Raw genomic sequence first — 26,937 nt, 5'->3', positions numbered from 1 at the left:
AAAGAAAGAAAGAAAGAAAGAAAGAAAGAAAGAAAGAAAGAAAGAAAGAAAGAAAGAAAATACTCATAGGCTAATATGATGGGAGCATTTTCTCAACTGAGGTTTTTTCTTCCCAAATGACTCCAGTTTATATCAATCTGACAAAAAAGAAAGAAAGAAACTAACCAGGACAAAGGTTAGATCTGGGCCACCATATTGTTTTCTGTCTCAGAAACAACAGAAAATTAAGACATCAGAAATTGATTCCCTCAGAGTCTCTGAGACCAGAAATACAAATCCAAGAGTCTAAAGGGTTAAGGTCTTAGAGGGTGTCTTAGTGTCTTTTCTATTGCCTTGGCAAAACACTGTGGCCAAGGCAAAACACCATCACCAAAGCAACTTATAAAAGAAAACATTTATTTGGGCTCACAGTTCCAGAGTGTAGGGTCCATGACCATCATGGCAGGAACATGGCAGCAGGCAGGCATGATGCTGGAGGAGTAGCTGAGAGCTCACACCGGATCTACAAGCACAAGACAGACACATCCCCACACTGGGGATGGTGTGGGCTTTTGAAACCTCAAAGTCTGCCCCCAGTGACACAGCTCCTCCAACAAGGCCATAGCTCCTAACCCTTCCCAAACAGTTCCACCAGCTGGAGACCAAGTGTTCAAACACAGGAGCCTTTGGTGGCCATTCTGATTCAAGCCATACAGAGGTGTATGTACCCCAGGCCTCTCTCCTTTTTCCTTGTGGCTGCAGCCACGGTTAGTTCTCTTTGATTTACATTTGCATCACACTAACTTGGCCTCATCCTCACACAGTGCTCCTCTTGAATGTGTGAGTCTCCACCTTCACAAGGGGCTGCCCTTTCTCCAGGGCTGTGGCCAGCTTTTTTATAATAACACACGTCATTGGATTGAGATCCACCATAATCAGTTCTACTGTCTCTGTTTCCAAATGAGACCACGGACACAGGTACCAGGGGCCCCTATTTGAATATGCCTTTATAGGGAAAACAATCCTACCCACTACAGCTGCTAACATCTGCCCCCCCCCAAAAAAAATGGCATTCTCTCCTGATGCAAGAGTCCAGTATCACCTTCCAGATTCTCAAAAGAACAGCCGGGAATCTGTGGAGCCTCTATTTCTGCTACCCCTTGCCATGAATCCTGAGGACAGAGGAACACCATTCTGTGGCTGTGATGAAATGCCTGACAAGAGGCCAATCAATGGAGAAAGAGTAGAGGAAAGGAGATGAGATGACACAGTCCCCCAGCTATGAGGTGCCCTCCTTCACCATGCTGAGATGCAGCAGGAAGCCTCCACCAGAGCTATCCATCTTAGCTTCCTATTACTGTGATGAATACTGTGACCAAAGCAACTGTGGAGGAAACCTTTAGCTTTTATTTCCAAGCCACAGTGTATCACTGAAGGAAGTTAAGACAGGAACTCAAACAGGGAGCTGGAGGCAAGAACCAAAGTAGAGGCCATGGAGGAAGCCTCTTATCAGCCTGCTCAGGCCTGAGCAGGACCCCAGGACCACCTGCCCAGGGTGGCACCACCTGTACTGAGCTGGTCTTCCCCTGTCAATCACTAATCAAGAAAATGCCCTACACACTTGTCCCTAGGCCAATCCAACGGAGGCATTTGCTCAACTGACGTTCTCTCTTCCCAGGCGATTCTGGCTCGTGTCAAGCTGACAGAAACTACACTGAACTAAGCTGGCCAGCACATGCTACAGACGAAACAGGACTTATTGCCCATCAGATCTTGCAGAGCTCCACTCTAGCCCCGCCCTCTCACCCAGAGGCCATGGCTATCATTAATGCACTCAATCAATGCGAGTTTTTAGTGATTTTGCTTTAGTATTTGTGTGTGTGTGTGTGTGTGTGTGTGTGTGCATATACAGTCTCTCTCTTCTCTCTCTCTCTCTCTCTCTCTTTCTGTGTGTGTGTGTTATCCACATGTTTTCTAAGACAGGTTTCACACTGACCTGTCACTTGCCAAGTACACTAGACTGGCTTACCAGTGAGTCCCTGGGATCCTTCTGTCTCCACCCCATCCCCAGTTGTAGGGTTAAAGATGAACATCCTGGCTGTTTTTTCCATGGGTCCTGGGGTTCAAATCCAGGTCCCTGAATTTTCAAAACAAGCACTTCCTGGTTGTGCTCTCTCCCAGACACTCAAGATAGTTTTAAGTAAACCTTCCTGCCATGATCTGGGCTGCAGTTTTTCCAAAGAAGAGGCAGGGCTAACTGCCCTCTCCAAGCCCGTTGGAACATTATGGCAGTGTGACCTGCAACCTCCCACTGCTAGGACAGTCTGTGCCAACCAGTGAGCACCCAGCAGGTAGGGCACAGGGGGTCTCACTCTCTCAGACATGGAGAGTTCACTCAGCCAAGTGGTGTGCAGGGGTGAGGGCCCAGAGAGTAAGATCAGGACTCCTCCTTCTCTTTCTCCCGTGCATCCTATCTGCAATGCGTGGATGGTGGTGGGCCAAAATGAGTTTACAACGTTAGTAGCACCAAGCCTACCCCAGCGTTCCTCCTGGGCATGCCAGGGTCCTGTGGGACCAGCCACTGCACCAACCTGCGTCTGTCACCAGATAAAGGGACTAAGAAAAAGTGAGTATCCCCAGGTAAACCCAACCCCTACTTCCCATGCTGCCTGCTCCCAGAGAACGGCCCTGCAGCAGGGAAGAGCATCATCAGCTGCCCTGCACCACAGCTCCTGAGGAATCCTAGCAGCTAGAGACACAGGCGACTCCTCGTCCCTATTTGGAAAGAAAAAAAAAATGTCCCGGCAAAGGCAGCTGATGCCGTGGGCTGGGATTAAATGGCAGGAGGGGCCAGCCTCCTCTGCTGGCCTTCCTGCTACACAAAGGCTTCCTCTGTACAAGTAGGACCCACGTGAGCCATGAAAGCCACAAATAGCACTGTAGAGATTGAGCCCTTTGTAGCTGGTGAATGTCTGGATAGGGGTCCAGAGGCAGGAGGGAAATGGTGGGGGACCTTGCTGGGAGGATAAGGCGTGCTCTGCCCCTAGTCCTCCAGACACACTCAGAAAGGCCCTCTGCCCCCTCATCCCACCAGCAGCCCCCGACTCTAGGCTGCTCCTCTTGGCTGTGCGGCCACCACCAGCCGTCCCTCCACATGCTTAGCTGTTCGAAGCACGTGTTTTAGGAGAGAATTCCACCTGCAAGCAGCTCAGGCGGTTCTTAGGAAATGTGCCCACATGGGTCTCAGCAAGCACCTCCAAGTGTTGACTTCCATGTTGCTTATCTCCAAAAAAAGGAGGCTGGGTGTCAGCTTCCCACCCACAAAGTCTGCAGTGACACCATGCACACGTTCCCTCTACGCCCTCCCCATGACAGATGTGCACGGTCTGCCAAGGAAGAGAACCATCTGAACCCCTTTCTGAGAACAATGGGCTCTGGCACTTGTAGAAGCCCCTTCGAATGTTGCCACTCCTCCTCACATCCACACCTCCGCAGCCTGTATGACCTGCCCTGTTTAGTCCCAAAGAGCAGCTAGTCCTCAATGTGAGGAAAGGAAGACCCAGCCTATGGAGCCTCACTCTATGACAACCCCTGTTACGTACCCACTCATGCATGTATCTATGTGGGAGCACGTGTCTGTGAAACTGGTCATTGGCACCCCAAGAAGCACCCACCTCCTGTTAGCAGTGGAGATTTCATCAGGATGGAACTGTCTGCCCTCAGCTCCCCAGCAGATCTCACCAATCAGGTTCCAGCCATTTCCTGGCAACGAGGATTGGCTAATGGCAGGGCCTGGTCCCAAGAGTGCAAGAATGGCAGACCAGCTCAGAGTGGCTGGAGTCTCAGATGCAACTCTGGATTCTGAACCGTCGCTGAAGCCAGAAGAGATGGAGGCTGGGCCCTGTGGTTGCAGGAGATGATTCACTTTGATCGTTTCTCTAGCTTGAGCCAATTTGAGTTATTTCACATTTTCACCTAGAATTCAGAGCCCTCGCTCATGTCAGCCCCACAGTCAACAAGGAAACTGACGCTCAAAGGGATTCAGGAATGCAGTTGAGGCCACACTGCTGTTGAGTTGCAGAGCTGAACTTAATTTTTAAGTCAGATCTGGGTCTAGAGCAAGTACCACATTCTATCCAATCTCTGCAGCTGGCTATCATGTGATGGGCCCCCAAGAAAGAACAAAAACAGAGAATATTAAACCCTCACATGCTGCTTTTAGAATCCTTGTTGAGAGCAAGTACTGAAATTTACTGGGAATTTTTTCATATATCTTCTTTGTACGTAGACAGAAAGGGAAGATTATGAAAATGATTGATTTGTTGTCTCTAAACATCCTCACCGCCAGAGCCAAGCTCTCCTGAGCCATCCTCTGACAGGCATGGATGCCTGTGCTTTCCCGCACAGCACGGTCCCTGGGGTGTCGCCAGGAGCAGCAGGGTGGGCGTTCGGCCTGCTGCTGCACCTGACCTCCTCCAAGCTGCTGCCCCTTTGAGCGTCGGTGTCCGTCCCTCCGTAGAAGCCACAGGAGGATTGGAGCCCCTGGGGGACCACAGTTCTTTCCTGGGCTGGGCCTTGGTTGCTGTGTGGCCGGGGGTTTCAACACTGAGGTCGAGCATACGGCACCTGCTGCCCGGGCACAGGCAACACAAAGATACTGGGACAGGAAAGGGGGTCCTTCGGTTGGATGCTGCAGACCAGTGGGTGGCATGCCCATGTTGACAGAGCACCTGCATAACCAGTGAGCACCCATCTGACCCTTAAACCAGTAACAGGCAGCACGATTCACTGTTTCACGGGAGGGATGCCGGGCGGGGGACGCACCGGTGCCCAGGCCATAGAGCAGCACCCAGATCCAAATTCAGGACTGCTGCTGCCAGAGCCAGTGCTTCATTTACAGCTACAGAGACACCAAGGCAGGGGGGTAACAACGATCTTTTAAACTGACTTCTGTCGAGACCTTTGCTGAAATCCAAATAACAACCTTTCTTCCAACCCAAGCTATGGACTAGGTAAGGAATAAGACACGTGGGTCAATGGGCTATTGCAATGAGGGAGGTGAGGTCTGGTTGCACAGGTCTGGGAGAGATCCAAATGGGGTTTCAGGCCCAGAGCAGATCCAATGAAGCCCTCCCAGGTAGAGACTCCATTGCTGAGGAAACCGATGGCTCACTGCTTATCCAGGTCTGGTTCAGAGGGAGCAGGGAAAGAGCTCCAATCCTCTCACTTCTTGTGTTCTTAGATTCTGTCTACATCTGGAGAAAAAAGTACATCATGGCACAGTCCACAAGGAGACCACTTCTACCTGGAAAGAAACATCAGGAGTGGCCATACGACCCAGCCAGGACCCCCTTCCTGTCGGGAAGAGTTACCTCAGGGCTGCACAGAGCACGTGCTGCAGCGGGAGCAAGAGACCCAGGCTATGGGGAGGGACAAGCTTTTCTGCAGCTGGCACGTCCACCCTTTACGAGCAGCAGCAGCCCTGCACAGAGCTCTGTCCCTGCGCCAGTGGGTAGCAGAGGTCAGAGGAGCACAGTCCCTGCATGGGTTCAAGGGAAGGGGGTTCCATCTGGGGGCTGGAAGGTTTAGAAGACAGGGTAGGAGGGAAAGGCCAGTAGCCTGAGGGCCTGGAGCAGGTAGAGACTCGGAGCTATTCCGGTGTCCTGGGAGCTGAAAATGGGGGTCTAGTCCCAACGCAGTCCCCGTGGTGTGGACACAAAGGAGGGTTCAATGAAGCCATTGAGTCCAATGCTATCACAGCTGGACTATTGACCCCCTGGGAATCACTTCCACACTGAAGCCCCCACATCTGTGTCACTAGAAGCCCCAGACACGCAGGAGACAGGTTCTGGGATGTGCAGCTCCCAGCCTGACTGCAACGGTGTTGGCAAGCGAGGAGTGTAGCAGGAGCCATCTGTAGTGCTCTTTCTCTTAATTCTACTTTACGCGGGGTTTGGCCCTCGACCTCCCGTCCACCAACCCCCAACCTTAAGTAGAAGAGAGAAAGGTTTGTGGGGAGAGGGGCCCAGACCCCTTTACTTCTTCCTGCTATTTAGGATCACAGGGTTCTTTTAGGGCTCTGTACCAATCTCCATCAACCACACTCCTCCGGGCTGCTGCACCCCAAAGTGTTTCTCTCCGTCTGTCTGCTCCAAACCACCACACAGTCTCTGGTCTCTCCATACTGCTACACACCACACGCCAACACTGAACACCATTCAGAATGGTACCAAATGCCACTCCAGAACACCACTATATGGTCTCTTCCCTGGCCTCATATTTACACTCTTCGAGTCCTAGACCACACCCCTCTCCGTGGAAGGCAATTACCAGCTGGCAAAGATCACGCCTCGCACGTGACAGTTAACAGGTGGGAACAAAGGATAGCCCAACTGAAATCCAACACTTGAGATTAAAACAAATGCATATTTTCAAAACGTACAAGGAAACTGAAACTTCTATTACAGAGGAGTGACACCCCAGCCCCCTGGCTGTGTGGGATGTTTGACCCAGCACAGTAGAGAGGCAGGTTTTCAACCACAGTCTGAGCCCACCCCAGGCAGGTTGGACAGGGGATGGGAGGACAGGACTTACAGAACATGGTGGGCAAGATCCCGATCTACATACTACTTCCCTTCTTGGAGGCATTAATGACCCAAGGGAGACCTGCTTCCACGCAGAGCAAAGTAGGGCCTTGGGGAAGCCATGGGGAACAAGCTGGCATGCAGTGTTCAGGTGTCCTGCAGAGGGGCTGAGGGTCACAGCCAGGGTCAAAGTGTGCTGGGGAACCTGTAACCTTGGATCTTCTGATTCTGGGGGTGGGGTGGATCTTGAGGGAGCCACACATCTCTCGAGGGGAATCAAGCACAGCCCTGAAGTCCCTGAGGTAACTCGGGGGCAGCTGACCACAGTTGACCCTACCCAGGACCCTAAGGATCGGATAGCAGCAGCCAGCCTCCAAAGAGTAACTAGGAGCCAGACAGAAGAAACTACCAAATTTCAGACACAAGGGTGGCCCCTCATGGTCACCCGGACGTCCCCACCACAGGCGCAAGCCCCTGATGCCTTCCTCAGAGTACAGCCCACTTGTGTCACTAACAGAGTCAGGCGGAGGAGATAGGAACAACAGCTTTAGGACACTAGAGACAGAGCCCTGTGAGGTTCCAGAGAGGTGTAGGGATGATCTGAGGCCAGCAGAGGAGCTCAGCCTCCAGCTGCTCACAGCCAACCAGGAAGAACCAGGAAGGCCAACATGGAAACCCCACATCAACAAGGAAACCCACACTCACAAGAAGATCCCTCATGTGCACAGAAAGCAGACAACCTTCCCACCTGAGGCCCACAAGAGCTCTGAGGACTGCAGGTGACACCTGAAAGCAGACATCCTGGTGACAAGCACATCTTCAGCCCTCCATGGGTGGCAGTATTCACACAGGTCACCTGAAATCCGCAGAGAATATGGCAGTCAGGCTAACAAAACATCCTCCTGGGGCCATTCAGGGCCCACGCTGATGTATGAACCAGAGCTCTGGACAGGGCGAGGAGCTGAGGCTGCAGACGTGTGCCCTGTCTGAAGTGACTTCACAGCCAGTCACCATTATGGCGTAGGTGTGTCTCACAGCTGCACCTCCATTCATATGGGTCGGGCTCTCCCAGAAGCCTCCGGCAGCGTATGATCATTTGGCATGGGACAGGCACGCCACATCTGTGTTGATGTTGCCAGTTGGGCCCAGCAGGCTGCTCTGACCATAGGCAGCCACCGGCCTGAGCAAGGCTGGGATCAGAGACAACCTTCCATTCTTCTCTCCACTTGGTTCTGTGCACAGGGGTCATGGCTGACTCTTCTGCAACACTCAGGGGCAATGCCTCCCCTCCTCGGTCCCCACAACATGAGCGGCAGTTCAGAATTACAGGCAGCCCCTTCCCTGCCCAACGCAGACTTCAGTCTTAGGAGAAGCAGCCTGTGCCAACTTACCCTTGTCCTGTAGACTGGTGCCCACTGTGCCCACACTGCTGGCTGTAACCCAGTCAACCCACGTGTTTAATTACATGTGTGTCTGTGCCTGGTTAAGTGAAGTCCTGGTGTAAAGGAACTTAGGTGTACTCCAAAGCGTGGCTGAATGCACTACACCAGAGCTTGTGTGGTAACAACCCACACTGTAGAAGAGTGGGTCTCTGGGGACAGCTCTCCAGAGGCTCTGCAAACCCAGAAAGCTCATTCCAGGCTCCCCAAACAATCCAGGCCAAGAAGAGAGTGGAAGAGAGTCCTCCAGCAGGTTTGGGGAATGTGGATGGCTGTTCTGCCAGGAGTCATGGCCAAGAGGCTGAGGGGAAGGAAGAAGGCAGGAGACAGGAAAGAAAGAACAAATTAGGGAAGGACAGTTTATAGGAAGATAGGGAGGACTATCCCGGAAGAGTCCACATGCAGACGTGCTCCACAAGTCACTGGCCCAAGGCTCAGCCGGGGCTTGTGTAACTCTAAGCCTCAGTTTCCCTTATCTAAACCAGCACACCCTTGAGCACCTCCCCATGGTTTCATGGCGCTCAAGAAAGTGCCATGGGAGTGAGGCTCAGGAGAAGGGGATGCCAGGGTGCCTGGCTGGGGTCCTGAGTCTTTGCGGTCTCCTGGGGACTGGAGCACAGTGTGTTATAGAGGGATGGGTTGCCTAGAGAGCTCATGGAAAGGGTTGGGCTCCTTCCATGCGTAGGACAGTGCCCTGCTGCCGGTGAACAGGAAGGCTGAGAGTTAAGAGACCTGAGACTATTCCCCCCAGAAATGAAATGAACAAGAACCCCAGCAAAAGCATGGCACTAGGGCATCCAGGAGCCCACATCACAGCAACTGACATGTGCCCTGAGAACACAAATGAAGATGGATTCTGCACCAGATAGCATCAGACAAGCTCTGGGTTGGTGGGTGGGGTGACCATCCTGTGGATGGCTAGACTGGTGGAGGAGTACCTATCCTGCAGGTGGCTGCACTGACTCTTCTTTCTGTGCATGTTTGATTCTCTCTCTCTCTCTCTCTCTCTCTCTCTCTCTTCCTCCCTCCCTCTCTCTAACTCTCACCTTTTCAGGAACCCCAAAGCTCAAGACTCACATTTTTTTTTTTACAGGTGTCTCTTCTACCCCTTCTCTACCCTTCACAGAAGGGTCTGGAAGCCACTGGGAAAGGAACTGCTTCCTCTATGCTTCACCAAGTGTCCCATCCTCGAGGGCCTCCTGAGAGGCTGGATCTCAGAGGCTAAGCTCCTGCCCAAGTGGACAGGAGGTGCACAGATCTGCAGCAGCCTGCCTCTTCTCCTGTCTCATCCTGCCCCCTGGTGTCAGGGACCAGAGGCACACAAGCTCCAGTGGGTCCACAGCCACTTTGTGGCCTTTAGCACCTGTTTGTACGTGATCTTGGGTGAGGTATACCCCTTCCACGTGCCTTGTGGTGTCTGACAATGACATGATGATACACAGAAGCTTTGAACTATGCTGTACACAATCTAGGTGCTCTCCACACATATAGACATGGTTACCCCTGTCCTTGTCAAGATGGAGCCAAGCCACAGGAAGCCCACAACAGTTGCTGCTGTCCGAGACTCCCCAAGCCCTGTGCCCCAAAGTAGATGGCTGAGCCAGCAAGGTTGAGGCATCATGCAGCTTCTGAGGAAGGCTGCCTGCTTCCCTCTCTCAGGAGACCCTGGGATCCGCAAGTGTACCTGCTACTCTGCCTGTGTCTCCAGCCCCAGCCTGCATATGTCATATCATGCACACACACACAACATCCTAAGAATAAAGACCAGATGGAACAGCTGGGAATTCTGGGCCTGGACCAGGGGAGCTCCGAACAGACCCTGCAGTCTGTGTCAGGTGTCTCTCCTGCTTAGACACTTTGTACTTTGGTGCAAAGTCTAAAGCAACATTGCTAGAACATTCTTCCCATCAACCCCCAGATTCTCAAGCAGAAAACATCTTCCACTGTGGCACCCACTGTGTGGGTGCCCACAGAAACCATGGGCTGCTGGGTACAGAGCAACAATACTCTGCCCCTGGACAGAACTCTCCTGACATGCCTCAGGGAGGGGGACGTTGGCTTTCCATCTTCTGAAGGAGGGTGGAATACATTAGGAAGCGTGGTACCCCCTGGCCTGACTTAGGCTCTGTGCCACCATTAAAAGGACATTATCTGTGTGTCTCTCCATTGGAAGGTTGTTTCCCTTTAGCAAAAGAGTCACAGATTTTTAGTAAATTGAAAAAGTATCTGGAAGAACATTTCTCCCTCACTGAGAGAAAGGCAGGGTTCCTGTTTCCCTCAGACGAAAATGTTCTACAAAACCTGTCTTTGTCATAAGGAGCATGCAAGAGGCACTAGTTCCGGGAAATTTCAACAGAAATCGCAAAGAAAGAGACAGAGATGGAGGGAGACAGAGACAGAGGAAGACAGAGAAAGAGAGACAGGCAGAAACAGAGACAGAGAGAGAGAGAGAGAGAGGCACCGCAGCCTCTGAGAAGGGTATTGGAAAGCAGAGCCGTGTTCTTCCATCTCCTCTCTCACCATTTGTGTATGCCGTGCTCCAGAGGACTGTGTAGGGTGAAGAGCTCCATCGTTAATCCCAAGTGGTACCTAGGTTTGTCCTTGGCTTCCGCGGAGCCTAACCTCTAAGTTGCCCTAATCGCATCCACACTCTTTATCTGGGATGTTGAGTCACCGTGGATATGCTAATGGTATTATTTATGGTGGTAAGAGCCACGCTGAACGCAGGGCTGGCCAACCCAGAAGGGCACTTTGGGCCATGAATACCAGTCCAAATGGGAAGCTGTGACAGCCGCTTTTGACCACCAATCAGGTCTCCTCCTGCATCTGAGCCTTAGTAGGACTCCAGTCGTGAGTTTCAGTCTCATGCCCAGCTCTCTTGTCACACCTGTCCAGAAGAGTGACCCCTGGGGAATAGCACAGAGCGTCTACTCTGGGGTTCTTCCTGAAGCCCACCCTCACCCCACTCCAGCCCAATGTCTCTTCATTGGATGGTCTTACCTGTGTCCTTTCCTCGTGAGAAACCATCTCTGAGACAGTAACAGCAATCAGGTTTCTACAAGCCCCTCTGCGGACGTGGAACCCAGAGCTGAACCTTGGGGACTGAGCACTTTGACTGTTTTCAGAAGTCACCTGTACGGTAACGACTGTGTCTTTACTTATCTTTGCGGCAAACCTGGACATTTGCTCTGTGTGAATCAGAGAGAGAATCCGTTTCACCAACATCTGGGTCTGGCCCCTTCCCATCCTACCTTCTGGGATACTTAACAGTATAATCCCCAAAATGACAAATCAATGGATGGAGTATCCCTGCCCCCCCCACTTTTTTTGAGTCTAAATATAGGCCAACTGAGTTAGTCTGAGAATGTCCAAGAATTCCAGATGGTTGCCATAAAATCCCAGACAAGACACAAACCTTGTTAGCTGCAACCCACACACAGGAGCCGACACTCTGAGCCAAGGGATGCTGTGGAGACCAGATAAGGAGGTGGACCTTGCCTCCCACTTCATGCCCAGACTCTGCAATGAAGGAGCCTATGAGGCAGGAGAAGAGCTTACACTCTGACAGATAAGGGGGAATTGTTCCACGAGACAGCTGGGAGATAGCCAGAGACCCAGCAACCTCAGGCAGGCCAGACCTTGGTACAGTTGTGAGAGGCAAGGTTACATCTGCAACACTAGTTCACACCAGTTTGCCACGCGAATCAGCAGCAGGCAGCCCTGGCACTGCCGCCCATGTGAACACACAGTGTCATTATCCAGCATTTAGCTGCCCAAGACATGCTGACCTCGGTGTGCTCTGGCTTTTGGGAAGCAGCATGCTGGGTTGCTGCCATGGGGACCTCAGCAACCCTTCAAGGAATCAGTATCTGCTCTGTGCAGAGGAGCCACAATGAATAGAGGCACCACCCGCATCAACAAGGACCCTGGATTTGTTGGCGGCCCCTCCTGCTGACCTTTGGGCTCCATGGCTGGGCTTTTTCAGGGAGCCTCTGGACACCTTCATGGAGGGCAGACTCACAGAATGGAAATGGACAGATTCCTCCCTGAGCCTTCTTGTTTCTGTAAACAACAGTGCTGTCTGAAATCCATCCAGTCCCCAAGAGCAAAATGATTTGAGTGAGAAGATGGTCTCCTAGTGCTACCCACTCTCTGGGGGTGGCACTCGGCCCTTCTGAGCCCATCCTTCGTTACACCTCCTGATTCCTGATTCCCTGCCACCTGAGAAGCCACCATTCCTCTGTGGACAGATGGGATTGGGTGCCAGCCCTTAGGTCTCTGTGGTCCAGGAGAAACCATGAAGTCAGTTTGCTCAAAAGAACAAACAGGGCCCCACTGTGAGCCTCCCCGGGTGCCTTTCCTTGTGGCAAAGGCGCTGAAGATGAATGGATGCTTGAGGTTCTGTTGCTATTATGTTTGTTTTGAGATAGGATCTCACTCTTTCTTTTAAGGATTTGTGTTGGGGGTGCCATATGTGTGGGTGCCCAAGGCCAGAAGAGATCTAGAACTGGCAATAAAGCTGGTATTAGACCAAGCGATGTGGGTGCTAAGAACTGATGGCCTATTTTTTGCAAGAGCAGCAAGCTGGCTTAACTGTGACTCACCTCTAGGCTCTTCCTCTATAGCCTTGGCTGGCTGGCTGGCTGGCTGGCCAGGAGCTCCTTGTGTAGCCCAGGTTGGCTTCAAAATGGTGGCAATCCTCCTACCTCAGTGTTACTGGGGTTACTGTGGAGAGCCACCACGCAGCTCAGGCCCCGAGGTTGATAAAGGCGATGTGTCTGGCACTGACTGACCCCCCAGGAACTTGAGTCTCCTCTGTACAGCAATGTCATCACAGCCACTGAGGAAAAGAAAACATCCAGTTAATGATCATCATCTATGGGCAAGATCCTCTTCTCCAGCAGCTGTCCCTACTGTGTCACTGATGTTCAGCCAAATGATCCAAAAGGGCAAGAAGAGGCAGAAACATCTGAGTGGGAGGCAGCAGTGACTGCTCAAGGCTAATTCACCCACTCCACTTTGCAGGCTGAGCCCCGGGTTCCACTTAATGAGATCACAGGAGTTCTCCATCACTGCCTGTGCCCCCCGAAAGGCAAGGGACCCTCAGAACAGGGCTGTGCATCTGTGTTTCTTCCTGTATTTTCAAAGTTTCTCAAAAAAGTGGTATTTGTTTTTATTGAGCTGGAAATGGCCATTTCAGAGTTCTGCAAAGCCAAGACTTTTATTTAAAGGACACAGTGGCTGTGCTATGGCTGCAGAGATGACAGAGAGCCATGAGAGGCTCAGCGTTTGTGTCCAGAATCATGTAGAAGCTCATGATGTGAACATTCTCTGGGGTTTGCAGTTTCACTAACACTTGAATGAAGGATGCCCTTGGCCTGGCTGGGGCTCCCGAAGCCACAGCCCCTTGGCATCTCTCCACTGCCCAGATGTGAATATTTGGACTCTCCAAATACACAGCAGTTCCAAGCCAGACGCTCTGTTCTATGCTGTCTATGACATTCCTTATCATGCTGAAGCCCACTCCAGGGCTACCTGTCAGGTGAACCTATCAAATGCCAACAGCAGTTTGGGAGTTTGGGGGTTTGGGGAGCCCCTGGGGAGCATTCCTGGACAACTTGACCAGTTTCATGAAGAGGTTTTGGTCTCCCTTTTATATCTGATGAGTGACCAAGATGACCTAGAGCTTCCATCACCTATGGAAACACAACGAGACTTTTCAAACACACACAACTAACTGAAAGAGATAGAATCCCTGAGAAGGAGGAGGCAGGAGACTGAGGATGAGTGGAATCACTGGTGTAAGAGATGTGAACATGGAACCTCTGGTTCCCTGCAAGCAGAAGGGAGATGGGAAGATCGGCTGGGGCTGTGGGCTTTGAGAGAGGTCAGCAGGCAGACTGAGCGGCCATCAACCAAGGCAGCTGATGCCAACCCACCCTCGCCATGGATCGTGGGGATCCATGCTGCAAGAGCCAATGTGAAGGACCCACCGTTGGATCCTGATCCCAGCAGGTTGTAGACTAGCTGAAGCATAAAATGGCTTATTGTACTCAAACATTTTAATGTCACAGGCTATTGATTAGTCTATAAAATGAAGCTGCCTAAATGCCAAAATCGCTTACCACCAGTGAGCCTGGCAAGGAGCAGATGCAGGGCTTCCACCCATCAAACTCAGCCCTCATCCCTGCTGCCTCCCACAACTCCTATGACATGTCCTGCAGCCCAAAGCTCAAGGCAGTATGACCTCCCATGGAAGTTTGTCCTGGCTCCATAGCTGGGCCCAATCTTTGCCAAGGAGGTCCTTGATCTTGCACACCCTCCTTCCACCTCCTTGGCCCTCTAGAACCTCAGCAAATGTGTGGGATCAGTGCATGCTGGATCCAGTGACGGCAAGCCTGCTGTTTCTGCAAAGCCAGGCAGAAAGCGGCCTACCAGAAAGTCATTTCTCAGAAAAGTAAGAGAATGTTTTTTAAATGGACTGTAAGCTCTTAGGGGGTGTTTTCTCTCTGGGACTTTCTGTCTATAGTATGTCTTTTTCCAAAGGTTTGCACTTATTCAGTGTACATCTATGCATGTATGTGTGTGTGTGAATACATACATATCTATACATATCTAGACACGAAGAGGCCACAGGACAACTTGCAAGAGTTGGTTCTCTCCTTCCATCATGTTGGTTCTGGGACTGAACTCAAGTCATCAGGCTCAGCAGCAACTGCCTTTACCCCGGGCCATCTCAGCAGCCACTACAGCGTTCTTCTAAACCCAGAGGTAGAGGGTAGGAGGCCATCCTTAATCACAGGGGACTCCATTTTTTCAGCATAAATGACATGTACTCTGGCCTAGGTGCCCCGGTGAATGAGGCTACTGATCAATTACTAATCTGTTCAAAATTCTCCTCAGGCCTACAGTATTTGTCAAAGGCAAATACTGAGCAGTGGACATATGCTGTTTAATCAGCATATGTGTGTCATGTACAAGCATGCAAAGTTTCCTCAGAAACTGTCATCTTCCATCATTTTCTAGGCCACCGCCATCTACCCCACAGATATTATCCTGCCAGCACTTAGGAGGCTGCTGCACAGGGACAGCAGCACGACACTAGACTCCACGGAGTCTGGTGGAGGAGGCCAGGAAAGGGACTGGGAGTGTGGCTTCACGGCAGAGTTCTTGCCTGGACGAGCTGTCAGCCAGCATGCCCCAGCCGCTGTGTGGGACCCTCGACCTCAGCAGACTCCCAGTCTGTGGGAGATAAACCACGTGCAAACGCTCTACAAACACCAAAACTTGCCACTCGATGGCACCACCCCCCAACTACTCCCTCACCTTGGCAGGTCAGGGGGTATGGCTGATCAAGTAACACAATGAAGGGGACAAGAGGATCCCAGGGATTTGGCAGATGGCTGGCTCTAGTTCTATATGGACTTGCATCTCGGGATTCTCTGCATCCCAACACACCAACATAGGAACTGTATGTTGGGGGGGGTGCTCCAGAACAGCTTTTCCACCCGTTTAAGCACCTGTCAGCTCAGGAAGAGTCAACTGAGCTGTCTGTAGTACTGCCTAACCTCAGCTGTTTCTGAAGAGTCCTTCCTGCTCTCTCCTGGCAGGCCAGAAAGAGGGGCCCAAGGGTCGCCAAGGAGCTTCGTCTGACCTCATCATCCACCGTGTCATGTAGCATCTCCCTGCTGTGGTTCTCATTACCTTGGAAACTTTCAGAGTAAAAAGGCGTGAGAGATGACTCACTTGGCACCACCATAACGTGTTCCCTGTCCCAGAGCGGTAGGGAGAACTTAGTAATGTAGGGAAATGAGTGAAAGAGCTGCACTTTAGAACAGAAAGCAGAGAGAAAATTTACCCCATCACCACATCCTGTGGATGGGCACACAGCTCCAGGCTGTGGCCCACAGCACCCTCAGGACCTCCCTCCATCTTTCAGGGACACCTGTTACCAGGGGTCACTGTCTGGACCAGGTGTCAACAGGTTCTAGCTTCACAATCAAAGACTTGCAGAAGAGAATACAGAATGCAAAGTTGCAAGAGACCTTATTCACTTTGCTGGCAGCTTGGAAAAGCCTAGGAGGGTCCTAGACACCACTCACTGCTCACCAGCGGAGCTACCAACCTGATGGGCCGAGTGCGACGGAGCTGAGAGCTCGTGGACACTGGGTGGCCCACTCTGGTCAAGAGAAGCCGAGTGCAGATCTCTCCTTCCTGACACACCACCATAGCTAAGTCAGATGTGCAGCAGCACGTCACGGCAGGACAAGCACTGAGAAAGCATCTTCCACAGTTTGACAGCACTGGTTAAAAGGGCTGTGGCTGAAACTAACCCCCCATGCTTCCAGAGTTTTTTCCAAAAAAAAAGTGTTCCCAGCAACAGAAGTAGCTGTGGGTGAGCAGCTAAAGAAAGGGAAGAGACATTCAGGCAAGCAGTAGGAAGGCAGAGAGAGTTCTTCCTGGAACATGGAGGCACCAGTGTGCTTCCAGTGGCAAGAGCTGTTTCTCATTTAGAGCTGTGATATTCTTGGACACGACGGTGCCCTTTTCACAAGTTCTGACATATTTCATCATATAAATCATCTTCATGTCTCCCTTTCATAATAAATTGATGATATGCAAACTAATAAAGAAAAAAAGCAGCAGTGTAGGTCAGATACATTACAAAGAGAGCTGCAAGCTCCTCAGGTTGAGCTATTTGAGGGACCCAGGTGATTGTCCCAGGCCTTCCTTTATGAGGTCTGAAAGGAGTTTTGTTGCTAAGGGGTGCACTAAGTATAGTTCTGTTTTGATTGACAGGGTTGGATTATGTCACCCTGGGTGTATTACAAATGCCCCTTCCCATGATGCACCTGGGATATTTTTTCCTTTTCTTTATTATTCTCTCATACAATAGGTCCTGACCATACCCTTCCTTCCCTCCACTTTTCCCAGTCTCCCCCACCCTCACCTCCTCTCTCCCAGATCCTTCTTTCCCTTAAGAAAAGAGCAGGCCTCCCACTGATATCAACCGAACAGGGCATAACAAGAGAAGTATCTGGTTTTAATCATATGCAGACCCACTTACAGATTGGCATATGTTGTAAATAGTTCTTCCCTAAAAAATCACTCAGGGGACACAGTTTCCTTATTTGCCCAAGCACTCAAAGCAGTCTTGACTCCCTCACCCTGTACCCAATTATTCTAGATTATTTTGAGTGGAAACTGACAACACAAGGAGAATTACGGATGGCATTTGGACAGTCTTTTTGGTGGTGGTGTTTTGAGACATGGTCTCATTACGTAGTTCAGGCTGGCCTGGAACTCACCATATAGACCAGGCTGATTCATATTCCCAGAGACGCACTTGCTAGAATCAAAGGTGTGTGCCACCACATCCAGCCCAGAAGGAACGTGTTATTCCTTTGCTCAGAGTACGGTGTGCAGGGAGTAAATGCCATGAGAGAGTCTGTACTATTGATGGGCACAGCCATGCCAAGGACCCCAACCCCTCAGACCCACTGGAATGTCAAAGCTTTCCTCTGGTCTAAGTTCAAATGTTACCAACAATTGACCTTTTGCTAGAACCTGTATGTGCAGAAAATATCAACCGCAGTTTCCTCCTTCCAGCTCACTACAACCTGAAACTATCCCTCTTCAGAGACCTCCTACCAAGATTATCCAACCCACCTCCTGGATTCACACCTATAAATGTTCTGAGTGTCCAGAGGCTGCTGATTTGTCTCCATAACAACGCACTACCCACCCAATCCCAGCTTTTCTGAGCATACCTGCCCTTTCTTCGCTCTCTCATCACCCTACTCACGACAATTCCAAAACCATGCAGGTCATGGCAGGCCCGTATAGCAGCTTGGTGCAGGTGGAGGCTCTTAAGTGGCTAGGTGCCTTGTTAGGAGAGGGGTGTACAAGCATAGGATAACCAGGTAAGGGATCCTAGCTTGCCAGGGTGTGTGTATAGCCCAAGCCAGATGGAGTACCCAGCTGCTAAGCCATTCCCTATGCTTGTCTGCCTCCACTTGACTGAAACAAAACTGTGGAGAGTTGCTTGTTTGTCAAGATGCTTTGTTATTCATTAAAAAAAAAAAATGTGTTTTCACCCAGGCCTTCACCTTGAGACAGAGAAAAGAGGAAGTTTCGCCAAGTTCTTTAAAACTTGTTTGTGTGACCTTGGACCATATCTGCTACAGGGAAGTAGTTTTATAAAATGTTTGGCAGTTCCACAAACTTCTTGTATTGATGTGACTTGTTTTTGTTTTGATTATAAAAAGGAATTGTGGGATAAACTCATACTGCAGTCTTACTGACAGCCCTCTCGAGCTGATTTTGTGTGTAGTGTAACTTACTTTAATTATTTCAATTCTCACTCACCACTCAGGAAACTGTTTAACTCTGCCAGCGGGCTCCGGCACAATACTAAATCTTTGACTTTAGCAGAAAAATATTTCACAGCAAGCCAGTATAAAACAGTATGGTGTTTATTAAAAAGACATTTTAAATATAGATTTTTAAGGTCAAAGATTAAGAGAATGAACAAGGATCTAGAGACAGTGTCAGGGTGAGCTTCTCTGAGAGTCTTATCTCATTATCTTTTAACAGTTAGATGCAGGCCTGGCATGGTAGACTTTGAAGTTGTTGTCTTCAAGGAGTTCCTAAGGAACCTAAGTAAGATTACAGGTGGTCCCTGAGGGGCCCTGATGAGACTGTGATTGATAGGGTTAAACTCTCAGTCAAGGATATGCAGGAAGGTGGTATGTCTTTACTATAAACAAATTGAATTGACTTCATAGACTCTGTGGGGGAAATAAGAACACACACACACACACATACACACACACAGTAAAACAAGTGAAAATGAGAAAAGGATTGAAACTCTTCCTAAGGTCATGTAAATTCAGGCCTTCAGCCTGACCTATTACTATTTTAACACAAAATATCAAAAATGAAAGGAATGTTAAACCTATGTTACCAGCAATCATAAGAAATGTCTATAGTGAGAAGGGGTTCTCCCTTCTCATCTGTCAAGAGGCTTCAGCCAGGTGAGGGGTGAGGGGATCCTCCCCTTCTAGTACCCCATACTCTCCACTACCTTTATGTCTGTCTTAGAAAGACATGGCAGCCAGCAAGGGGAGAGGCCCATCCAGGGCCTACTGTGGGTGCCTGGCAGGACCTCACAGGCCCTGTCCTTAATGTTAGCAGCAGTAAGGCCATCAGAAGAGCTCCTGCCATAGATCTATCCTGACACATCTGCAATGACAGGGCCAGGGAAAGGGTAGAGGGTAGCCCAGCTGACATGCCAGTCCAGACTTACCGAACTGCTGTGTGGATGCGCTGGGGAAGAGTACAACACAGGGATCACCCCGGGAAGCAACTGAGGGAACACCATTCCCACCCTAGCTGGGAATGAGGGCACAAGACACCTATGCTCAGGATGAGCACTTTTTCTACCGAAGAGAACCTAGGTTGAGTTCCCAGCACCCAAGAGGGGCTAACACCGACCCATAACTCCAGGAGACCCAGAGCCATCTTCTGACCTCCAAGAGCTTCAGACACTCGCATGGTACAGACAAATATGCAGGCAAAACACTCTTACAATAGTGTAAATCACTACAAAATTGAAACAAACAGAGACCATGAGGCTTTTGGTGTGTTAACCTTGGAACAGCACATTTTTAGATTGACTGACACCAACCTCAAAACCCAGGAGAACGGGGAACTGGCTTCTGCCCCTGATCACGCTGAAGGGCAGAGAGAAATCACTGAGCCAAGCTTACACTTAACCACGGTGACGACCAGGCTGACTCCTTGTGTCACAGCACATGCTGGTTTTTAATGGCTGGCTGTGATTATATTAATTCCTTTTCCAATGGATTTCCTGCCAGTCATACATCTGTCAGTCCCCTTCCAAGCATCATGGAAAATAATGGTGAGGAGGCATGAGGCTGAGGTGGAGGGAACGCCAGCCAGGAAGGTGAACGGAGGGCACCAGCATGCCGAGGCTGCAGGGTACTTGGCTCCATGCCCACAGCCTAATCCTACTAATTTCAGGGCCTCCATCCGTCTCTAATACGTAGTGGGACCTTCTGTGCGGCTCTGCAGCGCACACAGGCTCTTTTCATTCTTGTCTCCTTTAGTGCACTAGAGAGAGGTGCGGCCTGGTCTAGGCTTGGAGAGAGTTGTGGGCAGCAAGGAACAAGAACGACTTCCAGAAGCCAAGGGGAACCAGGGAGCTTTTTACTCTCAGGCCTCCAGAGTCTCACCCTTACAACGATGCCAAAACAAAGATGTCAGTCTCTCACTTTGTAAGTAACGAGACCGGAGTCTCCCTGCAGCTGCCCAGCGGGACCAGAGCCTGAGGCCAAAGATTTCATTTGTATATTTGAAGCTCTTTTTTTATTATTATTAAATTTATTATTATTATTATTACACTTATTTATTTTGAGAGTGAATAAGTGAGTCAATCTCAAGAGAGAGCGTCAGTCTTGTCAGAGGATACTTTGTAAGATTCGGTTCTCTCTTTCCACCATGTGGGTCTTGGGGGGTCAAAACTCAGATTGTCATGTTTGAGTGCAAATGGCTCTAGTCGCTGAGCTTCTGCGACTGCACACTCTGAGCTTCACAGAGCGCAGAGCTGGGCCCTCGTCGCCCGGCTGAAGTCCCGCGGCGCGCTCGGGATGATTGGGAACCCGAACTGACTGTGGGCCCCTCTCAAACATGGCGGCGACGGAGGCATCGAGGGATTTGCCTTTTTCAAACATGGCGACCTCACGCATCAAAGGTAGCGCCCTCTTCAAACATGGCGGCCACGGAGGCCTCAGAGGACGTGCCTTTTTCAAAATGGCGGCCAGGCACGGCGCGCATACTCTGGAAAGCGCCCCTCCCTGCTCGGCAGGCACGTCGCCCGGCTTCCGGCGCTCGGGCCTGGGCTCGCGTTCCGGAGGGCGCCTTCGGCCTGCTTTCGGTAAGATCCAACCTCGTTAGGGGCACGTGGCCCGGGGACGCCGGCCCGTGATTGGCCGCACGGTGGTGACGTCGGACGCAGCGGCGCCCCGCGCGCGCGCGCTCGGAGCCGCGCGGTGGAGACTCGCCGAGAAGCGTTAGGCCGGGCGCACACTCATGAGGAGGAGGAAGGTGAGGGGCCCGGCAGGCAGCATGCGCGCCGCCGGCCGTGCGCTCCCTGGGGGGCCGCCGAGGGGCGGGCGCCTCTCTGGGTTCCCCAGGCCCCGCCCCTGGGGCGGAAGCCCTCACTGCCCCTGCACCCCTTTCCTCCCCACCTCTGCCTGAGCCCAGGACGGGGCCTGCAGACACAGCCTTCCCTGGGCTGAGGGCTGCAAGCGTGCCACTGGACTGGATGGGGCCCTCCGAGACCCGTGCTTTGCCCCAGGCAGTGCGGGCTGCCGCCCTGGCTTCCTGCCCCTCCACTGCCCACAAATGAGCATGGTGCAGCTGCTCAGCCAAGACCCTGTATCGTATCTGACGCGGCTGAGGACGCGGGGGTGACAGTAGGGAAGGTGACAGGGACCTACTGCAAAGGGACTCTGGCCTGGCATGGCAGCCACAGTGAACCCCAACTCCCGTTATCACGTCCTTGAGCCTGAAGTGTGTCTGCAAGTGTGTACAGCTGGCCGAAATCCAGGCCCTTTACCTGTAGCGTGGTTGATAGAAAATGTCTCCCGTGTCGGTATTGTCTTCACTGCTGTCCCTCATTTGCATCAGAAGACTTCAATAATTGTTCAGTATGTTTTGTACTTCTTTGTGTGGCTGTTTTCAGAATACCTCAACTTCAGGGAGACACAGAAGGGTCTAACTCTCATGAAGTTCTCTCCCCACTTTAGGGGTATTTTGTTAGAAATCTGTTAATAGCCCAGTCTGGCAGTCGTTACCATCTGCAGCTACTCCAGCAAGGCTTCCTCGTACTCCTCCTCTGTTATTTCTTGTGTTATTAACATGTCGCCCCTTTTGCCTTTTGAAAGAAGCGTGTTTAAAATATTTTGTATAAGGGCATGCCTGAGGGGGGGGGGGGGGCATCTGAGTGTACTTGGTCACCAGCAGTTCTAAAGCAACAGTCCTCCATTTCCAGCTGGAAATTTCTTTATTCTTACGTTCATTTCCCAGGACAGGTTTCTGGCTGTGGATTTTCTGCGCTGGCGTTTTGTTAAGTGCCTGAGCATTCTGGCCGCGGCTTCCACTGTTTGTGCGGAGCAGGGGATTTCTTACCAGTTCCTCCAGGATTAGAACTGTCACAGGAATTTGTATGTTTATCCTCTCCCTGTTATGTCACAGATGGTCTGTCAACTTGGAGTTGGGTCTGAGCTTTCTAGATGTATAGATTGTTTTCAGTAAACAGGAAGTTTTCAGCCATTCTTTCTTCAAATACCTTTTCTACTTTCTTCTTTCCTTTCTCTTGCTCGCTCACTCTCTTTCCTTCTGTCTTCCTCCCTTGCTTCCTTCTTTTCTTTCTTTCCAATGCATCTGGCATTCAAGACCTGTCAGAGTAATTTAATGAAACTATCTCAAAAAAGCTGGGAATGTGGCGCAGCTGGTAGGATGCTTGCCTGGTGTGCATGTGCTCTTGCGTTCACTTCCCTGCCCCACAAAAGCCAGATACGGCAGCGCACATCTGTAATCCTACCACTTGCGGTGTACAGGCCAGCTCAGCAGTGCAAGGTCATCATTAGCTTTGTGGGAAGTTTGAGGCCAGCCTGGGACACATCTGACCCTGTACTAAAATTTAAAAAAAAAAAAAAAAAAAAAAAGGTAAGCTGGGCCATAGCAGAGACGCTGGTGGAGACTCTGCACAGCACAGGGCAGGCCCTGGAGGCACCCCGAACAAACATACTCCATATAAGCCATGTGCTCTGGTGATTGGCACTGGCGAGGAGGAGAGGTGTGAGTGCAGGGGCTGGTGACGGTGCTCCATGCTGCGTGGTCAGGGGCTTTGACACCATATAAACACGTGAAAGCCTTCTAAGAAAGGGTATGCACACGTATGGCACATGGGTTGCTTCATATCTACTCCCTGGTTTTTAGACACATACAAGACGAGGACTGATGGTCCTGAGCCTCCATAGTGGACAGCCAACCTTGCATCCAGTTTTTTCTTTAAAGTGTGTGTGTGTGCACAGGTGCCACAGTGTGCGTGCAGGCCAGAGGACAATTCATAGAAGTTATTTTCTTCCACTATTTGGGTCCTAGAAATTGAACACAGGTCCTTAGTCCTTGCGGCAAGCCCCCTTTCCCGTTGAGCCATCTCACTGACCCTTGACCCTGTGTCTAAACCTAGACATGTGGGTTGAACCAGCTTGGGCACAGCCATCTTTGCCTACAGGTGAGGGGATGGGGGTAGGCCTGGGGCACTGACCGCTGCTGTGGCCTGCCATGAACATGCTCTCTGAGCTTCACTCTTGTCTAGCTCACAGGTGGAGTGCGATCCTCACCTCGCCTTCGGGCCCAGAGTTACACCTCAGCCAACCTGCCTTCTGCCGAGGACATCACCACATCCACGTCTGCCAAGACAGCATGTCTGGTAAGCCTCAAGATCAAGAACACCAAGGCCTGGGCTCTGTCTGTTTCTACAGTTGTCACTGCAAGATGGTTGTGTAAAATACATGCTGCTGCTGCTGTGCACAGCCTGGGAGACATTACAGAGGGCGTGGCAGGGCCTGCGCTGCCGTCAGAGAGGGTGTGCTTTGCCATACAGCTGCCTTTCTGGCCTTGGTGCACCACGCATGTGTCTCTGCATGGTGCCCCTCTGACATTGTACCATGTGCAGTGTGTGAGTCTGTTCCCCTCTTCACCCCTGGAGCGGAAAGAACTGTCAGGGAGCAAGGAAAGGACTCACACATTCTGCTGTGCATCACAGCAAGGACTCTTATCCTTTAAACCAGGGCAGCTGCGGCTTGAGGCACGCCTGGCTTTGCACAGCACTTTCCTCAGAACACAGCACGCTAGCATTGCTGAAGCCAGCCTGAGTATCTGCTGACTTCCTACAGTGTTCAGGCACTGTCAATGGATAAAAGACTCCTGGGCATTTGGTGCTTGCTGTTCGAGGGGAGACGGAAACTGGGTGTGATTTGTTTAAAGTAACACTGTTGTTTATTTTGAGAAGAGGCACACATGCCATGGTGCATAGGTAGAGGTCGGAGGGCAACTTACAGCAGGGAGGGTTCTCTCCTTCCATCGTGTGGGTTCTGAGATGCAGTTTTGGCACCTTTATGCTCTAAGCCATCTTGTTTGTCCCTACGATGGCTTTAAAGTAAGCAAACATGCACTCAGGAAAGAGAGCCCCGGGAAAGCAGTTTGCTGGACTGGTGCTGTGGAGTCCTCCTTGGCCTCCAATCTGCTTTGCTCCTTAGCAGCAGAACAGACAGTGACTTCAGCATTGACGTGTCTCAGGCAGAGGAACGGGAGCTTCTGGGGCTGAGGCTTGTGCCTCTGCTCCATGGGTCTGGTTTCCTTACATTTTTCTTTCCTGGCAGGCTTCCTCATCACACAAGGCTACAGACAAGCGCACTTCCAAAAAGTTCAAGTATGACAAAGGTCACCTTGTGAAGGCAGAATCACCAAAAGTTGACTCTAAAAGTGACATTTCTTCTTTGCCAAAAGTGGCCCCTTGTGAAAATAAGTTGGCAGAGGATGGTGCTAAGGCTGCTGTCCCTGCACCAGAGGTCGACACACCACCCCAGGGCTGCTCCGAGCCTGTGAGTGAGGAACCCTCGGCGAAGGCTGAAGATGGCCTGCCCACAGCAGAACCCAGCAATGCTGCTGCAGCCCAGGAGCCCCCTGACGGCTCTGCCAGACAGGCCGAGCCCGTGCCCAGGACAGAGGAGGGGCAGGCACCTGTGCTTCAGATGGACAGCAGCATCTTTCTAGACGATGACAGCAACCAGCCCATGCCTGTGAGCCGCTTCTTCGGGAACGTCGAGCTCATGCAGGTGAGAGTTAACCTCGTCTCTGCTGCAGTTCCTCCACGTGCTCCCAGTTTACAGTGTGCCCACACTGCCACAACACAAGGGTGAGCACAACTGACCCTGGTAATGCAGGGAGAGGGAGAAAGTGAGGTGTGTGCTCACTGGATCGGCTCCCCGTCACCCCAGCCCCACTCTCAGACTCACAAGCTGGGAGGCAGCTCCAGTCTAAAAGAATGGGAAGAAGGGTCCCTGGCCTCAGGCCCCTGGGTGTGTCTTGGACCTCACACAGCAAGGTCAACAATTCAGATGTGTGATTCTGTGAACATGCTGCCATGTCTCTGTTGCTGTCTCTTTTGGAGTATGGTATCTTTCTTACCAAGGGACCAGTGTCTAAACAGATTTCCCATATCTGTAACAGGCTTGCTCTGCAAGGCCCCAAGCAGACTATGGTCAGGCCCTAGCAATGTCACTCAAGACTGAAGTGGTATTTTCTTCCCTCTAAGGATCTGCCACCAGCCTCTTCATCCTGTCCTTCCATGAGCAGACGAGAATTCAGAAAAATGCATTTCAGAGCCAAAGACGATGAGGATGACGCAGAGCCTTAGCGCGGTCTTTGCCTGCTGAGCGGTTAACCATCGGACGATGCAGCAGATTTCTATGCCACCTTCAAGAGAACACATTCTTCGCTGAACACAAAACTGACATGAATGTCACCAGCACAAGCAGCTGGCTATGACCGCAGGCCTGTGTGCTGATGCCTTTTCCTGCTTTCATAGACATACCATGCTGGCACAGGTCAGCAGGGGGCTGGGCAGCGGGAAACAGGGAAAATTCCTGAGAGCTTTGGTTTTGGTAACAGAAGCTTACTTTCCATGCCAAACTCATCACTGGAGATGAATTCCAATTCTTCTGGAAGGACTCCTGTTTGAGTGAAGCTAGTCATTTATCTTGTAGTTTTTTGCAAAGTACATATGAGAAGGAAATAAAATATATTTTGAAAGTACTTTTAAGGACATATTGTATCCCCAAAACTATCATCTCTCATTTGAGAACCAAGGGAGGAAATGAATTTCGTCCTAGGCTCAGACCACTCTGCAGGCCCATTAGCAAGGAGGAAAGGCAAGGTCACTGATACAAGCCTTGACCAAGAGGTATCATGACGGTCCTTCCCTGCTCTGCTGGGAGGCTAGCCATGTGGGGACTGGGAACTGAACTTGGGTCCTATGCAAAAGCAAAGTGTTCAGGCCTGTAAGGAGTTTTCAGTTCTCCTGTTAAGACAGACCTGCCCACCCCACCCCACCCAGATAATTTCACGCCCCATCATTCTCACCTTCCACTGAGATGCTTTCTCATTAGCTGTGACCTTCACCTCCTTATTGATGAGCTACAGTTTAAAGCTGTTCCCTGTCCTCTTCCAGTAGCCAGCCTCTGGAAAAGACAGCTGGGTGGTGTCTGCAAGCAGACATCAGGGAGCAGCACACACTTAGTCCAGACATGCCGTGACCATCTCGTTTCCCTCCCTGGGCACACACTTCCTTTACTCACTCTTTGCCTGCTGATGGACCGGCTGGGAAGCACCAGGCCTCAGCAGGGGACAACTGTCCCATCCTAACTGGCCCCATGGCTGCTGTGGCGTCCTTCCTGGGAAGCTATCAGAACCCTTCCTTATGGGAATTGGAAGGGTATTTTTTGAGGGAGGCAGTCACAGACCTGAGTCCCCAGGCCTATCAGAAGAGGGAAGAGTTGCCAGAACACAGGCAGACAGGATGGTGGGTGGCTACGGGACAGAAGGACACAAGGAGAGGGTCCACTGCAGCAACAGCAAACAAAACCTAAGTAGGGCCTCCACGCCAGCTCAGCATGTAAGGGTGCTTGCTGCCGAGCCTGTGAGTTCAATCCCCAGACCCCACGGTGGAAAGAACTGACCTTCACAAACATGCTGTGTGCATGAGCGAGAACACACACACTGCTTTAAATATCAGAATTTAAACACATTAATGCAAGTTATTAGAATCAGTGGTGGTTAGC

The 26,937-nt window shown here is 51.1% G+C and overlaps 1 protein-coding gene across 2 annotated transcripts; it reads left to right on the top strand.

The window, feature by feature from the left end:
- Nucleotides 1–21,043: 21,043 nt before the first annotated feature.
- On the top strand, nucleotides 21,044–25,912 carry CUNH1orf174 (chromosome unknown C1orf174 homolog). 2 transcript variants are annotated; one of them, XM_055615314.1, is made up of 4 exons: nucleotides 21,044–21,130; nucleotides 23,412–23,525; nucleotides 24,478–24,933; nucleotides 25,413–25,912. In XM_055615314.1, exons 1-4 carry the CDS (start codon nucleotides 21,116–21,118, stop codon nucleotides 25,512–25,514), a joined length of 687 nt encoding a protein of 228 aa, XP_055471289.1. In that variant the 5' UTR covers nucleotides 21,044–21,115; the 3' UTR covers nucleotides 25,515–25,912. The 2 variants fall into 2 exon arrangements, with proteins under 2 accessions (XP_055471289.1, XP_055471288.1); XM_055615313.1 differs by lacking the exon at nucleotides 21,044–21,130 and adding an exon at nucleotides 22,259–23,327 and having other exon boundaries at nucleotides 23,419–23,525.
- The last annotated feature ends 1,025 nt before the right edge of the window (nucleotides 25,913–26,937 follow it).

This window comes from Psammomys obesus, unplaced genomic scaffold (genome assembly GCF_907164565.1).
Source record: "Psammomys obesus unplaced genomic scaffold, mPsaObe1.curated_primary_1811, whole genome shotgun sequence".
Taxonomy (NCBI): domain Eukaryota; kingdom Metazoa; phylum Chordata; class Mammalia; order Rodentia; family Muridae; genus Psammomys; species Psammomys obesus.
This window is presented reverse-complemented; position numbering and strand designations above follow the sequence as displayed.